A 14413-nucleotide genomic window follows, 5' to 3' on the forward strand; every position below is an offset into this window, starting at 1 on the left:
GTAGCCAGGCAGAGAAGTCATCAAGAAAGGCTGATACTGGTCCAGGGGGCCGGTAGATGACAGCAATTCTTAGAGAAATGGGAGAGAAAAGACGAATGCAATGTGCCTCAAAAGAGGAGAGTGTCAGAGAGGGAGGTGGGTGAAGAACCTGATAGGTGCTGCATGGGACTAGAAGGATTCCCACTCCACCACCCTTCCATCCACTTGGTCTGGGGGAGTGAGTCCAGAGAAGGCCCCCATGGGAGAGGGAAGCAGGAGAAATAGTATCCGATTCATGAAGCCAGGTTTCAGTAATGGCAAGTAGGTTAAAGGAATTTGTGATAAAGAGGTCGTGAAGGGCGGTGAGTTTGTTGCAGACAGAACGTGCATTCCACAGGGCACAGGAAAAGGGGGGGCTGGTTTTGGAGAGAGGAATAGAGACCAAGTTCTGTGGGTTACGGCTCCTGCCAGAGGTTGTAGGGGGATGGGAGCAATGGGCAAAGACAGATGATGGTGGCCCAGGGTTTGGGGATATGTCACCAGAGATTAGGAGAAGCAGGAGGGTGAGGGAGGTAATGTGGGACTGTGATTTATGTGAAGGGGCATGTCTCAGAGTACTGGAGGTTTTATCAGTGTACGGATGTAGAATGAGCGAGAGTTGGTAGGAGCAGTAGTAGGGAGAAGACAGAAGGAAGGGTGATATGTATAAGCAGGCGGGTGGAGAGGGGGGGTGAAGGTAAGAGAGTTTGAGGAGAGAGGAGAGGAGTGTCAGAAGCAGTGGTAGAGAGTGCATGTTACAGAGCGGAAGGAGAGCCTATTAGAGAGACAGGGTCACCTGCAGTCTGTTAGCTGCTTTCCAGTGCAGATTGCTGTATTTGTTTGCTTTGTGCAATCGCTGAAGTGCAGAGATTGAAGTGCATATCACTTGTAGAAAGAATCACTTAGAGAAAGAAGCCTTAAGGATAGAAGCCCCTGCAATGTGCTCCCCGAGCAATGTGCTCACCCCTTAAGGATGCTCAAATTTATACTGTTATAAGGGTGGGGTTGGAGTTCGTTAATTAATCATGAGTGACTATAAGAATTCCTAACAATCAAAGTGGACTTTTTGCTTCGAAAGTCAGAATAGCAAGAGGCCAAGATAAGATCAACACAAAACTTAGGTAAGACAGTCCAGAGCAACAAATAATGTCATGGTTGTGCGCACAGGGCAACAGATAGAGAAGGCCACATACCAAAGACACACACACACACAGACAGCAGGCAGATCCCAATTTCACTTAACGGTGGAAGATGTGGTTGAGCTGACACATACCAAAGACACACACACAGACAGCAGGCAGATCCCAATTTCAGTTAACGGTGGAAGATGTGGTTGAGCTGACACATACCAAAGACACACACACACACAGACAGCAGGCAGATCCCAATTTCAGTTAACGGTGGAAGATGTGGTTGAGCTGACACATACTTAGAGAAAGAAGCCTTAAGGATAGAAGCCCCTGCAATGTGCTCCCCGAGCAATGTGAGCATTTAGCATCTTATAAATAAAATAAATATGCTAGTAAATCAAAGAAAAACAAAACAACAAAAATATAACAGAGGCTGAAAACAATAGTATGTTGGAAACATGAAAGTGGTTGGACTGCGTCCGATTTTTAACAGATACTTGAAGAGTTTGTCTCAACAGGGGCCTAACTGTAAATAGTCCTGAGTATCTATCCATGTAACCATCTCATCCAAGGCTATGCCCGGTGGCCAGATGGATTCTTAGGTGCAACTGGGAAGTAAGAGTATTGAGAGGGAGGTTAAAGAAGAACTAGGGGTTGAGATTAGCTAAGAAGGGAGGAGTAAAGAAGAGGGGGGGAGGAAAGAAGAGGAAAAAGGGGGGGGGGTCATTGCAGTGGGGAGAAAGAGTGCATTAAATCCGAAGAAGGGTGGTATCAAATCTGGTGGGTTTACTATATTCGACCCATGGCCTCCATACCTTCAGGAACTTATCATGAGTTTTCAAAAGGACAGCAGTCAGCTTTTCGTTAACCATTATATCGTCCATGCGGTTCTTAACCGCCTCAAAACTTAGTACCTGTCTCTTCCATGCCCTTGCTATCGTTAGTTTGGTTGCAGTAAAGAGATGCAGAGCCAGTTGGTGCTCCGGGCGAAGCAGTTCTTGCAATTGGGTTGCAGAGGAGTGCTTCGTATTACTTCAATCACTTCTATACACTAATAGAGTCACTTTCCCCCCACCACTCCCCTGCAATGTATTGAGGGGCTCACCTGTCACCCCTTAGTGCACCACTGAATACCCAGAAGTGGGAACAATAATTATAGGGCCATCATTCACAATTAACGCAGAGCTGATAACCTCTAAATGCTTTAAGCAACACCTATGAATAATGTTGAGTACTGTAGTTACAGTACACAGGCATGTACAGGTTTTTAGCTTTACATATTTGGCATTTGTTTACTCACTGAACCTCATCTTTCATATTTTACCAAAAACTTGGAGATTACGTTGTGTTTGTGTGCTCTAGAATTAATCTGAGAGTATTTTGTACTGGAAATATAGATTTAATAAACAGTAGATAAAATATTGTGTAACATAAAAAATAATTCAACTTACCATCATTATATTCTACAGGGTCACTGCTTGTAGTAAACATGTAATGTTTGGGGGTTTAAGTGCGTTTTCATATACATAATAAGCATTTTATTTTTTGTGCACTAAATGAAAACAATCACTCTGGCAGAAAAAGAGTTAAATAAACACACAAGTTAGTAGAGCCATGTGAACTTACTGCATCTTCTGTTTTGAAGTCACATTGTTTCCAAGATGTATCAACTTTCAGGGGACACACACTTTCTTGTATTTCAAAATTCACAAACTCATGTGTTAGGCTGTCATTTTCTTGCTGTTAGTAAAAATACAATAGAAATTATACTAAAGAATTTTGACATTTTTGATATTTTTTTATAGCATTTATTTGAAAGTTGCTTCATGATTTTAGTAAAAAACATACTACATAAAGTAATATATATGTATAATGCTCAAGCACACCCTCTTAGGGCCGGTTCACATTAAATTTGCATCGCACATGGATCAAACTCGACCCAAACAGGACCCTTTCAGTACACAGCTTAGATTCGAAATGCATTGATGTGAACGGCACTAATGGAAAACTATGTTATTTAAATGACTTGCAAATTTAAGCGATCGCAACAGCTCAAATTTGCAATAGAATTTGCAGCAGTGTGAACCGGCCCTTAGTGCCAACTGTCGTATTTACTATTTATTAAGCAGTTGGACTGCTAGTCATCTTAAAGCTGGTCTTTAGTCTCATCTCCCCCACCCCACACTAAGCATTACTCACCCCCACCCCCCCCCCTACTTCTGCTAATCTCTCACACTTAGGTTTGAAAAAAAATACCTACAGTAAATGGCTGAAATGCATGCTTAAATCTACCAGGTCCCAAGCCTCCTTTGCTTCTGAATGGCAGAACAGAATAGGAAGGTGCTTCTTTGGGTGCTCACATCGCTGTCTTGTGACATGGACACTTCCTATTGGGTCCATTGGCAGGGTCCTGAAGACTCCAGCAGCTGAGTGATGATGTCATGACATAGGTGCAGCAACAAAACAATTGGTCTTCACTCTCAGAAGAGGTGTCATGGAAGACTCCAGTAAGTAAAAAGGTATTAATAGGTAGGAGAGAGGAGGGAAGTGAGATGGAGTGAGGTAGATTTTCATTTGCCTAGATAGGGACTTCCTTTATGATCATCCCGGGTCTTCCTTTATGATTTTTTTGTGTTTTGGAGATAGTTGCAAAGGATGCATTTAGGATGGACAACTAAATGAACAGGACAAGTAGTACGATTTTTTTAGGCTAGTTATCGGTATCCTGAGGGGAAGGTGTGATAGAGTGATAAACATATCTTTGCAAGAACTTAAAAACCTTTTAGCAGACATGTGGTGGTGCCAATAATTCTTATTCTGCATCTGCTACTGTGCTTTCGCACACACTAAAACACATGGTAAAGCAAGGAAATTGAAAGAATGGGACTTTAAAGGTACGTCATATACAAGACAACATAAAGTTGTAATATAAAAATATTTAAATCATTTATTTATAAAAGACAAGATAAAAGTAAGGACTGCAGTTACAATCATAGTCCTTGGTATACATACATCTCCTAACCCTGACCAATGAGAGAACTGATATCACATACTGAGTATTCCCACGTCCAGAAATTAACATGTTTTGCTGTGATGGCTTTATCAGGAAAAGAACGAGGGTATTCAATTAGAGGGTATAAAACAGCAAAATATGCACAACCTTGGATGTATAAAAAGAAAAAACACAAAAATCAATACATTACGCTTATAAAAGGTTAACATAATATAACACTGCACATGCATGACCCCACATTGTCCACAAAGCCATAGAGGCACCACCACCCATGAAAAAAAAAAAAAAAACCCCACACAAAACCCCACCCCCCACACACACATATAGACACCCCAAAAAAGCCCAGACTCCGTACCTCAATGATGAGTCTTGGAGTGAGCACAATTAGGAGAGTCCAAAGAGGCCCCAATAAATTGCATCCAAAGACCAGTCCAAAAAATGTCAGATCTCCCGTATGGTTTAAAACATCAGATGAGAGTGCAGCAATACCTGCAATATATATTGTATATCAGAGTAAAATTACATAATTTTGAGGATAGAGAGAGCACAAGTCCATAACAAACTCATGAATGAACTGTACTCATCACAATCCTATTGCTTTATTGGTATGGTAATATTTATCCTGGGAGCTCATGCAGACAGGAAGACCGAGGAAGACATTGGCATGTCCTCTATGCATAAAGCGGACACACCCATCTAAGGGATCTAGAGAGACATGTAAGCACTTGTCAAATACTCTACAATAAAAAAGAATCTCAAATGTATCCTCATAGTTTCAAAATAAGCTTCTCACCTCAGTATGTCTTATTCTGATATAGAGGACTGCGCCAGTCTCCCCTAAACGTCAAGGCTAAGAAAGTGCATAGGAGTAATAGAGCAGCAGAGAACCGAAGCGCCTAATTCCCAAAAAGGGAAAGATGGCTGGGATCGATCTGTGCAACAAAAAAAAGGTATACATACAGAGCATCATTCAAAGTCCATCAGAATCCCAGGCAGAGATACAGCTAGTCTTAGTTCAAATCAGATAAATACCTAAAACCGCAGTCCGTGTGACTCATGAGCTCCCAGGATTGTTCGAACACATCAATACCATGTGGGATTTAAATATCCCTCCCCGTGGCGTCAAAATATGGAGTGTGACGTCACGCCATGATGACGCCCTGCGGATGCAAAGGGGGAGGTCCACGTACCATGGGCTGACGCCCGGAAGCCGGAAATGATGACAACACCCGGTTCACACTCTGACACTGCCAGCTCAGGCAGTGCAGACAGTGCCAGACGGCAAAATAAATCTGCAGTATAAAAAGATGTAAATAAAGCAATGTGTTGCCGGAAAGCCATGGGAAACTAGGTACCTCAAGGCGGGCCTGCAGCGGGACAGCGCCACCCATGTGGGCAGATTGCTAGTCCTAATGCACACCCTTGGGTGTCCATACGGGAATCTATAGAGAAGGACCAGGATGGATACAGGTGAAGCAGGTGTAATGAAATTGGAAATAGATATATGTGGAGGATAAAAAAAAACAAAACACAAACCAACTGGCAACCCAGTTGTCCCTCAACTTACAAACACAAAAGAAGGGATTAGTGAGCGTGAATATAGTCAGGCATGTACATTGCACTTGTTTGCACTTGCTTGAAGAGCTCAGAGACAGAATTGTGGCAAGGCACAGATCTGGCCAAGGTTGCAAAAAAAATTCTGCTGCACTTAAGGTTCCTAAGAGCACAGTGGCCTCCATAATCCTTAAATGGAAGACGTTTGGGACAATCAGAACCCTTCCTCGAGCTGGCCGTCCGCCCAAACTGAGTTATCTGGGGAGAAGAGCCTTGGTTAGAGAGGTAAAGAAGAACCCAAAGATAACTGTGGCTGAGCTCCAGAGATGCAGTCGGGAGATGGGAGAAAGTAGTAGAGAGTTGTAGAGAGTCAACCATCACTGCAGCCCTCCACCAGTTAGGGCTTTATGGCAGAGTGGCCCGACGGAAGCCTCTCCTCTGTGCAAGACACATATAAGCCCGCAAGGAGTTTGCTAAAAAACACCTGAAGGACTCCAAGATGGTGAGAAATAAGATTATTTGGTCTGATGAGACCAACATAGAACTTTTTGGCCTTAATTCTAAGCGGTATGTGTGGAGAAAACTAGGCACTGCTCATCACCTGTCCAATACAGTCCTAACAGTGAAGCATGGTGGTGGCCGCATCATGCTGTGGGGGTGTTTTTCAGCTGCAGGGACAGGACGACTGGTTGCAATCAAGGGAAAGATGGATGCAGCCAAGTACAGGAATATCCTGGATGAAAACCTCCAGAGTGCTCAGGACCTCAGACTGGGCCGAAGGTTTACCTTCCAACAAGACAATGACCCTAAGCACACAGCTAAAATAACAAAGGAGTGGCTTCACAACAACTCCATGACTGTTCTTGAATGGCCCAGCCAGAGCCCTGACTTAAACCCAATTGCGCATCTCTGGAGAGACCTAAAAATGGCTGTCCACCAACGTTTACCATCCAACCTGACAAAACTGGAGAGGATCTGCAAGGAGGAATGGCAGAGGATCCCCAAGTCCAGGTGTGAAAAACTTGTTGCATCTTTCCCAAAAAGACTCATGGCTGTATTAGATCAAAAGGGTGCTTCTACTAAATACTTAGCAAAGGGTCTGAATACTTATGACCATGTGATATTTAAGTTTTTCTTTTTTAATAAATCTGCAAAAATGTCAACAATTCTGTGTTTTTCTGTCAATATGGGGTGCTGTGTGTACATTAATGAGGAAAAAAAATGAACTTAAATGATTTTAGCAAATGGCTGCAACATAACAAAGAGTGAAAAATTTAAAGGGGTCTGAATACTTTCCGTCCCCACTGTATATTGCAGGTATTGCTGCACTCGCATCTGATGTTTTAAACCAAAAAAATATCATCCCTCCCTATGGGAGATCTGACATTTTTTGGACTGGTCTTTGGATGCAGATTATTGGGGCCTCTTGGGACTCTCCTAATTGTGCTCACTCCAAGGCTAATCATTGAGGCACAGAGTCTGGGCTTTTTTGGGGTGTCTATATGTGTGTGTGTGGGGGGGGGGGGTTTTGTGTGGGTTTTTTTTTTTTTTTTTATGGGTGGAGGTGCCTCTATGGCTTTGTGGACGATGTGGGGTCATGCATGTGCAGTGTTATATTATGTTAACTTTTTGTAAGCGTAATGTATTAATTTTTGTGTTTTTTCTTTTTATACATCCAAGGTTGTGCATATTTTGCAGTTTTATACCCTCTAATTGAATACCCTCGTTCTTTTCCTGATGAAGCCATCACGGCGAAACATGTTGAAATTTCTGGACGTGGGAATACTCTGTATGTGATTTCAGTTCTCTCATTGGTCAGGGTTAGGAGATGTATGTATACCCAGGACTATGATTGTAACTGCAGTCCTTACATACTTTTCTCTTGTCTTTTCTAAATAAATGATTTATATATTTTTACATTACAACTTTGTCGTCTTGTATATGATGTACCTTTAAAGTCCCATTCTTTCAATTTTCTTGCTTTATCATTTACAGGGATGTTGGTACTTTTGTATGCTGTGTTTTTTTTTCTTTGCTGCTGACCTCTCCCCTACTTTTGAACTCACTAAAAAACATGGTGCAGCAACACCATGCATTTCCGTTCAGCGTGATTTTGCTAAAGTGTAAGTGACTTCTTTTGCTTATTTCTGGTGCATAAGGCAGGCCATTGAAATTTCTTGCGTGCTCCGTCGCACCTGAAAGGTGTGATTGGAGCCTTACTTCTGCACCGAACAACACTTTGGAAGTAAAGTTAATGCTTTAAACAGCCCTTTTTCCCCTATATAAGCATTAGGGATGGGCGAACGGTTTGGCCCAAGCATAAGTTCGGGCCTAACTTTGGTTGTTCAGGTGTTCTGCAGAACACCGAACAATATGCGGTGTTCGGAACAAATTCAAAAGCTGCTGGAACACCGGTAAAGTCTATGGGACGTTAACATGAAAAATCAAAAGTTAAGTTTAAAGGCTTATATGCAAGTTATTGTCATAAAAAGTGTTTGGGGACCCGGGTCCTGCCCCAGGAGACATGTATCAGTGCAAAAAAAGTTTCAAAAACGGACGTTTTTTCGGGAGCAGTGATTTTTAATTTTAAGCATTTTACAGTAATAATGCTTAAAATGAAACAATAAAAGTGGAATATTCCTTAAAATTTTGTACCTAGGGGGTGTTTATAGTATGCCTGTAAAGTGGCACATTTTCCCCGTGTTTCTGCACAAAATGACATTTCTAAAGGAAAAAAAGTCATTTAAAAGTACTTGCGGCTATAATGAATTGTCGGGTCCCGGCAATACAGATAAAATAAGTCATTGAAAAAAACGGCATGGGAACCCCCAGTCCATTACCAGGCCCTTTGGGTCTGAGAACCCTGAACCAAAATGAAAAAAAAAAAAACTTGTGTGGGGGTCCCCCCAAATTCTATACCAGGCCCTTCAGGTCTGGTATGATATTAAGGGGAACCCCGCGCCAACATTTTTAAAAAAATGACTTTGGGGTCTCCCCAAAAATCCATACCAGACCCTTATCCGAACATGCAACCGGGCAGGCCGCAGGAAAAGAGGGGGTGATGAGAGAGCACCCCCCCTCCTGAACCGTACCAGGCCACATGCCTTCAACATGGGGAGGGTGCTTTGGGGTAGCCCCCCAAAGCACCTTGTCCCCATGTTGATGAGGACAAGGGCCTCATCCCCACAACCCTTGCCCGGTGGTTGTGGGGGTCTGCGGGGGGGCTTATCGGAATCTGGAAGCCCCCTTTAACAAGGGGACCCCCAGATCCCGGCCTCCCCCCATGTGAAATGGTAACAGGGTACAAATGTACCCCTACCATTTCACAAAAAAGTGTCAAAATGGTACAAAAGACAAGACATAGCTTGGGACAAGACCTTTATTAAAAAATAAAAAAATAAAAATGTCCCACAAAGTCCATTCATCTTCTCTCGTGCTGATGGACCGAAAAAGAAAAAAAACAAAGCCGCGACCGACCCGCCTCCATGGGAGGCACCCGCCGTATGACGCATCTTCGCTTTGACAATTCTTATATAACTGAAGCACGGGGACTTCCCCATGGCTTTCCCGGGCCTCGGTTATGTAAACGGGTGGCCCTGCCCCCCTTTGAGAGAAGATGAATGGACTTCGTGGGACATTTTTATTTTTTCATTTTTTAATAAAAGACTTGTCCCAAGCTGTGTCTCGTCTTTTGTACCATTTGGACACTATTTTTGTGAAATGGTAGGGGTACATTTGTACCCTGTTACCATTTCACACGGGGGGAGGCCAGGATCTGGGGTTCCCCTTGTTAAAGGGGGCTTCCAGATTCCGATAAGCCCCCTGCCCGGTGGTTGTGGGGATGAGGCCCTTGTCTCCATCAACATGGGGACAAGGTGCTTTGGGGGGCTGTTGAGGGCATGTGGCCTGATACGGTTCGGGGGGGTGCTCTCTCGTACCCCCTCTTTTCCTGTGGCCTGCCAGGTTGCGTGCTTGGATAAGGGTCTGGTATAGATTTTTGGGAGGACTCCTGCGCCATTTTTTTTAAATTTTGGCACTGGGTTCCCCTTAAAATCCATACCAGACCTGAAGGGTCTGGTATGGATTTTGAGGGGGACCCCCACGCCATCTTTTTTTAAATTTTGGTGCGGGGTTCCCCTTAATATCCATACCAGACCTGAAGGGCCTGGTATGGAATTTGGGGGGGCCCCCACACAATTTATTTTTTTAAAATTTTGGTTCGGGGTTCCCCTTAATATTCATACCAGACCCAAAGGGCCTGGTAATGGACTGGGGGATCCCATGCCGTTTTTTTCAATGACTTCTTTTATCTGTATTGCCAGTACCGACAATTCATTATAGCCGCGAGTACTTTTAAATTACTTTTTCCTTTAGAAATGTCATTTTGTGCAGGGACTGTTCTAAACACAGGAAAAATGTGCCACTTTACAGGCATACTATAGACATATAGGCATACTATACCCCCCAGGTACAAAATTTAAAGGAATATTTCACTTTTATTGTTTCACTTTAAGCATTATTAAAATCACTGCTCTTGAAAAAATGGCCGTTTTTGCATTGATACATGTCCCCTGGGGCAGGACCCGGGTCCCCAAACACTTTTTATGACAATAACTTGCATATAAGCCTTTAAAATGAGCACTTTTGATTATTCATGTTCGTGTCCCATAGACTTTAACGGTGTTCATGTGTTCTGCCAAATTTTTTGCCTGTTCGGAATGTTCTAATGCGAACCGAACCGGGGGGTGTTCGGCCCATTCCTAATAAGCATTCCTCAATACTATTTTCTGTTGCCACCATTTCACCCCTAGCACCCAATACACATAGCTGAACTCTCCTGTTGCTTCTCGCTCAATATAGCACTCTGTAAAACAAAGTCTTAGTTACCTAACTACAAAAGACAAACCTTGTTTTGGGGCAACCTACTTGCCCTGACTGATATATCTTGCACTCCTGGTTATCAAAACCCCCTGGTTCTATATCCAAAAAAAAGCAAAAATATATAAACTAAGGATTCAACCCAGTTTTTTAAAGGTCTTTAGAGTTTGATTTGGTCAATTTCCAAGGAAAGGGGTTATAAAGACATTCTCATAATGTTGTAAGCTGCACATAGATAAGATAAGAGCCTCCCAGTTCATCGCAAAAACTTTTCATAAGGTTTGGGCAACTATCTAGGCTGTGGATCTAACACCTACTGGCTGACAGCTTATGAGGGCAGCAGACATATGAAAAACCAATTCCAATCGACGTCGTTTTCCCTCATAAAAAAAAAAAAAAAAAAAAACACCTTTGCTATCTCCTCAGTATAGCCATAAGGTTAAACACTGTCAAACTGAATGTTTATGTTTATGCAGCAAACAGCCAAAAGCGGTGCCTCAGATCTCACCTGCACATCCAACCACCCTCTTAAATCCATGAACACCTTTACTTAGCGAATCTCAATACTAAACATAGGAGGAATGGAAAATGTACCTACCTTTATCTTGGCCTCTGTGATTCTATACAAAATAAACTTGTTTCCATCAACTTTTGCTTCATTGTAGGATTTGAGCACTTCATCTACTGCATTAAAAATATTCTCGTTATCACAGTCCACATCAATAGCTGGAACTGGAACAGCAGAACCTGAGAAACAATAGGAGAAAAGCAGCAGAATGGGTAGGAGCCCCATTGCTCACCGTGATTTCCCAAAAGACTGCTCAGGAAACTGTGAACTTATGAACTCCAGGCAAAAGCAAAGGGGAATAAAAAGCAAACAGAACATTGCTTGAACAGAGAATGGTCAATAAACTCTGGTGATACCTATTACTCAATCCCACAATGCAAACTCCAGTATAGGTTTACATAAACATTTGTTTGAGTGGGCAGTGCATGTCATGAAGGTTGTCCACCTTTACGAGTATTACCAGAATTTCATGGCTACTTAAAGCAGAACTAAAGTCTCCTTTTCAAAAACTACAGGAAGGCAGGCTCTTTAAATGCAGTGTCTCTCCTGCAATAAAATTAACCTACCTGCCTGCTCACAGTCTTCTTTAGAATGTACACTGAGCTTGGCAAGTAGACCTCAGTTTGTATTCTGGCACAGATTCTGGGTGCTGGGATGACTGAACTTCTGTGCATGAGCAGAAGTGAAGTCATTCCACGCCACTCAAAGAAGACAGCCACAGCTCAGTACCTGGAAGAAGCAGGGTAGAAGATGCCGACACCGGTGAGGGACCTCAGATGGTTGAGAGAGGTAAGTATTGTAGACTTTAGTTCCACTTTAAATGTTAGGGTCAAATTTAAAAAAAAATGGCATACATCAATGCAATATATGCAAAATTCCACATGCTTTATCCCTTTTGAGACCCTCCAAATACAGAAAAATACCCGTCGATTTGCCAAAACAAAGCACCGGGCGCCTAACTTCGTATTGTGGGCTGACGACACACAAATAATAAGAAATTGTGTCAGCCCTGCTCAGTTATTTTTTGTGTAGCGCTGACAATATTTGTTTTTTAATATTTGCAATGCTGTAAGGTTAATAAGCTGATGATGGCGCCACCTAGCGGTCAAAATATATAATTACAGCACAATTATATGTCTTTTATTGTTCAGAAGTTTGACATGGAAGTGTTTTGTTTGTGTACATTTGGACAATAACTTGACCTACCCACAATGCTCAGTGACTCCCACAAAACTCAGGGTGAAGAACTGCATTGTGGGGAGACTAGAAAAAGGCTGGGGGTGGCCATCTTAGCTCTCTTTTTCCTGGGACGCGTGTCCGGCAGCAGGACTCGGTGGGTGTGTGTGTCCCACAGGGTTGCGGCCTATCCTGTGAAGAAGTGGAACAGCCACCAGCGATCCTGTCATTGATCACAGTGTGCTGGAGCAGCAGAAGTGATTGTTCCGGAGATCCGTGAGGGAGGTAACCGAGGACTCCCGGTCATCAATAAGCGGAACAGCGCAACAGCAAGATTGCAACTCCATACAGACTGAGAACTTTGAGACACCCATCTGACTGGATCCCATGCGGTAAGAGGGCTAACGCCCAGAAGTTTGTTCCACACTACACACATTCAGAGTTATTACAGAGTGTTGCTGGGACTGATAGTCCCACTGAACAATTCAATTGGGAAAATTACATTTGCACAGATTTTACAATCAGATTTCAACGTACAGGAATTGATGCTGGATGTTTGTTCCTTTCAAGTAAGAGTATCCAATTCATTTGCCTGATTCTAATTACTTTTGTGCACCACCTTGCACCGAGCATTTGGCCAAAGGGAAACCCTGTGGATTACAAGTATTGTTTTCTTAGCTAGCAGAAGATTGAAGACGACGGGACTATTTCTTTCATTGCGGGGCTCCGCATTTAGTCAAAAAAGAGAGTGACTGTACTGTCAAAGCAGGGGGAGCTCCCTAGTGTTTGCATTGTGGGGCAGTTATATTCCTGTGTCTTTGCGCCTGCTACAGTGTGCTGGAGGTGGGAAGGTGTCCAGGGTTAAGACAATTTCACTTTGAACACTGGTCCCACCTGGAGATACACTAATAGAGGATCCAGAGGCGGCTCTAGGCTTTGTGAGGCCTTAGGCAAATCTTAGACATGAGGCCCCACTCGGGATGTGTGTCGGGCCAGTACCGGAGTCAGAGATCCGCGGTGCACAGCAGGAGGGAGGAGTCGGGGGAGAGGATTACATGGTAGCAACCCACTGACCCTCCGACCTCGGGCAGTGGTCAGTAACATTCCGCCCCTGGGTGGGGAAAACGAGTTGTGGCCCCGGACGCAAGACGGGGACACCGACCGGGGGAAATTCCCTGCAACTCCCACACACGCGTTAGGCATATTGAGCGGCCCCGAGGCCCCTGGGAGTGTGAGGCCTTAGGCAGCCGCCTTATTTGCCTAATTAGAGAGCCACCTCTGAGAGGATCCATTCAAGAAAATTATATATATAAGCATATATTTGTGTACAAGATTTTTGTGAATATCCACTGTGCTTTCACACTACATTTGTGTGACCGCATAGTTGCTGTAATTCCTTTTAATATCACTTCAGTAAAAGAAGTAATTCTGGTTAACCACAAGTTCATGTGTACAGTGTTGTTTTTCTCCTGTAGGTGGAGCACCAAACACCCAGGTAAAGATATATATAATTGTAATATATATATATATATATATATATATATATTGAACTATAATTCGTATTAGCATCATTACAACACTGCACTACAGCTGTGTCAAGGGGATTGAAACAGATCTAGAAGGGGTGTAAAAGATCAGAGAACAGGCCCGATCAATATCAGCAGCTCCTTCGGGACATTTGAATCCCACACAATCTCCACAAAATATTGATCATACTTGCGTATGCACCCTGGCTGCAATTATATGCAAGAACCCCAGCGGGGGTTCCTGGGATTAGCTGGGAGAGGTAGCCTAATTGAAAGCAACGGGAGGCAGGAGGCAGCCGGCTCTCACAGCTAATTGCACCCACTCGCATGTAGTCACTGAAACTGCGATCAAATGCAAATGTGAGTGATTGCTTTTAATCGTGAGAACCACCACTGGTGTTATTGCATGTGATAACAGCTAGGGTGCATTTGCAAGCTCGCAAGAGTACATGCACCCTAATTGTTCTGGACTCCAAGATGATAACTGGGAGGTTTGATTAGAATTCTTAAAATAACACAAGAAGCAGTGGTGGCCTGTCCAAACTGGGGG

At 43.3% G+C, this 14413-nt stretch overlaps 1 protein-coding gene across 1 annotated transcript in view; it reads right to left on the reverse strand.

Moving 5' to 3' along the window:
- The window catches only part of LOC141139809 (T-kininogen 2-like), a 69289-nt gene extending 57834 nt beyond the window's left edge, over positions 1-11455 (reverse strand). The window contains exons 1-2 of the mRNA XM_073626312.1: positions 11192-11455; positions 2775-2888 (exon numbers count right to left, since the gene is read on the reverse strand). Coding sequence (XP_073482413.1) covers positions 2775-2888; positions 11192-11386 — 309 coding nt within the window. The 5' untranslated portion in view covers positions 11387-11455. The remainder of the gene's footprint in view (positions 1-2774; positions 2889-11191) is intronic.
- Between the last annotated feature and the right edge of the window lie 2958 nt (positions 11456-14413).

This window comes from Aquarana catesbeiana, linkage group LG04 (assembly GCF_042186555.1).
Source record: "Aquarana catesbeiana isolate 2022-GZ linkage group LG04, ASM4218655v1, whole genome shotgun sequence".
NCBI classification, from domain to species: domain Eukaryota; kingdom Metazoa; phylum Chordata; class Amphibia; order Anura; family Ranidae; genus Aquarana; species Aquarana catesbeiana.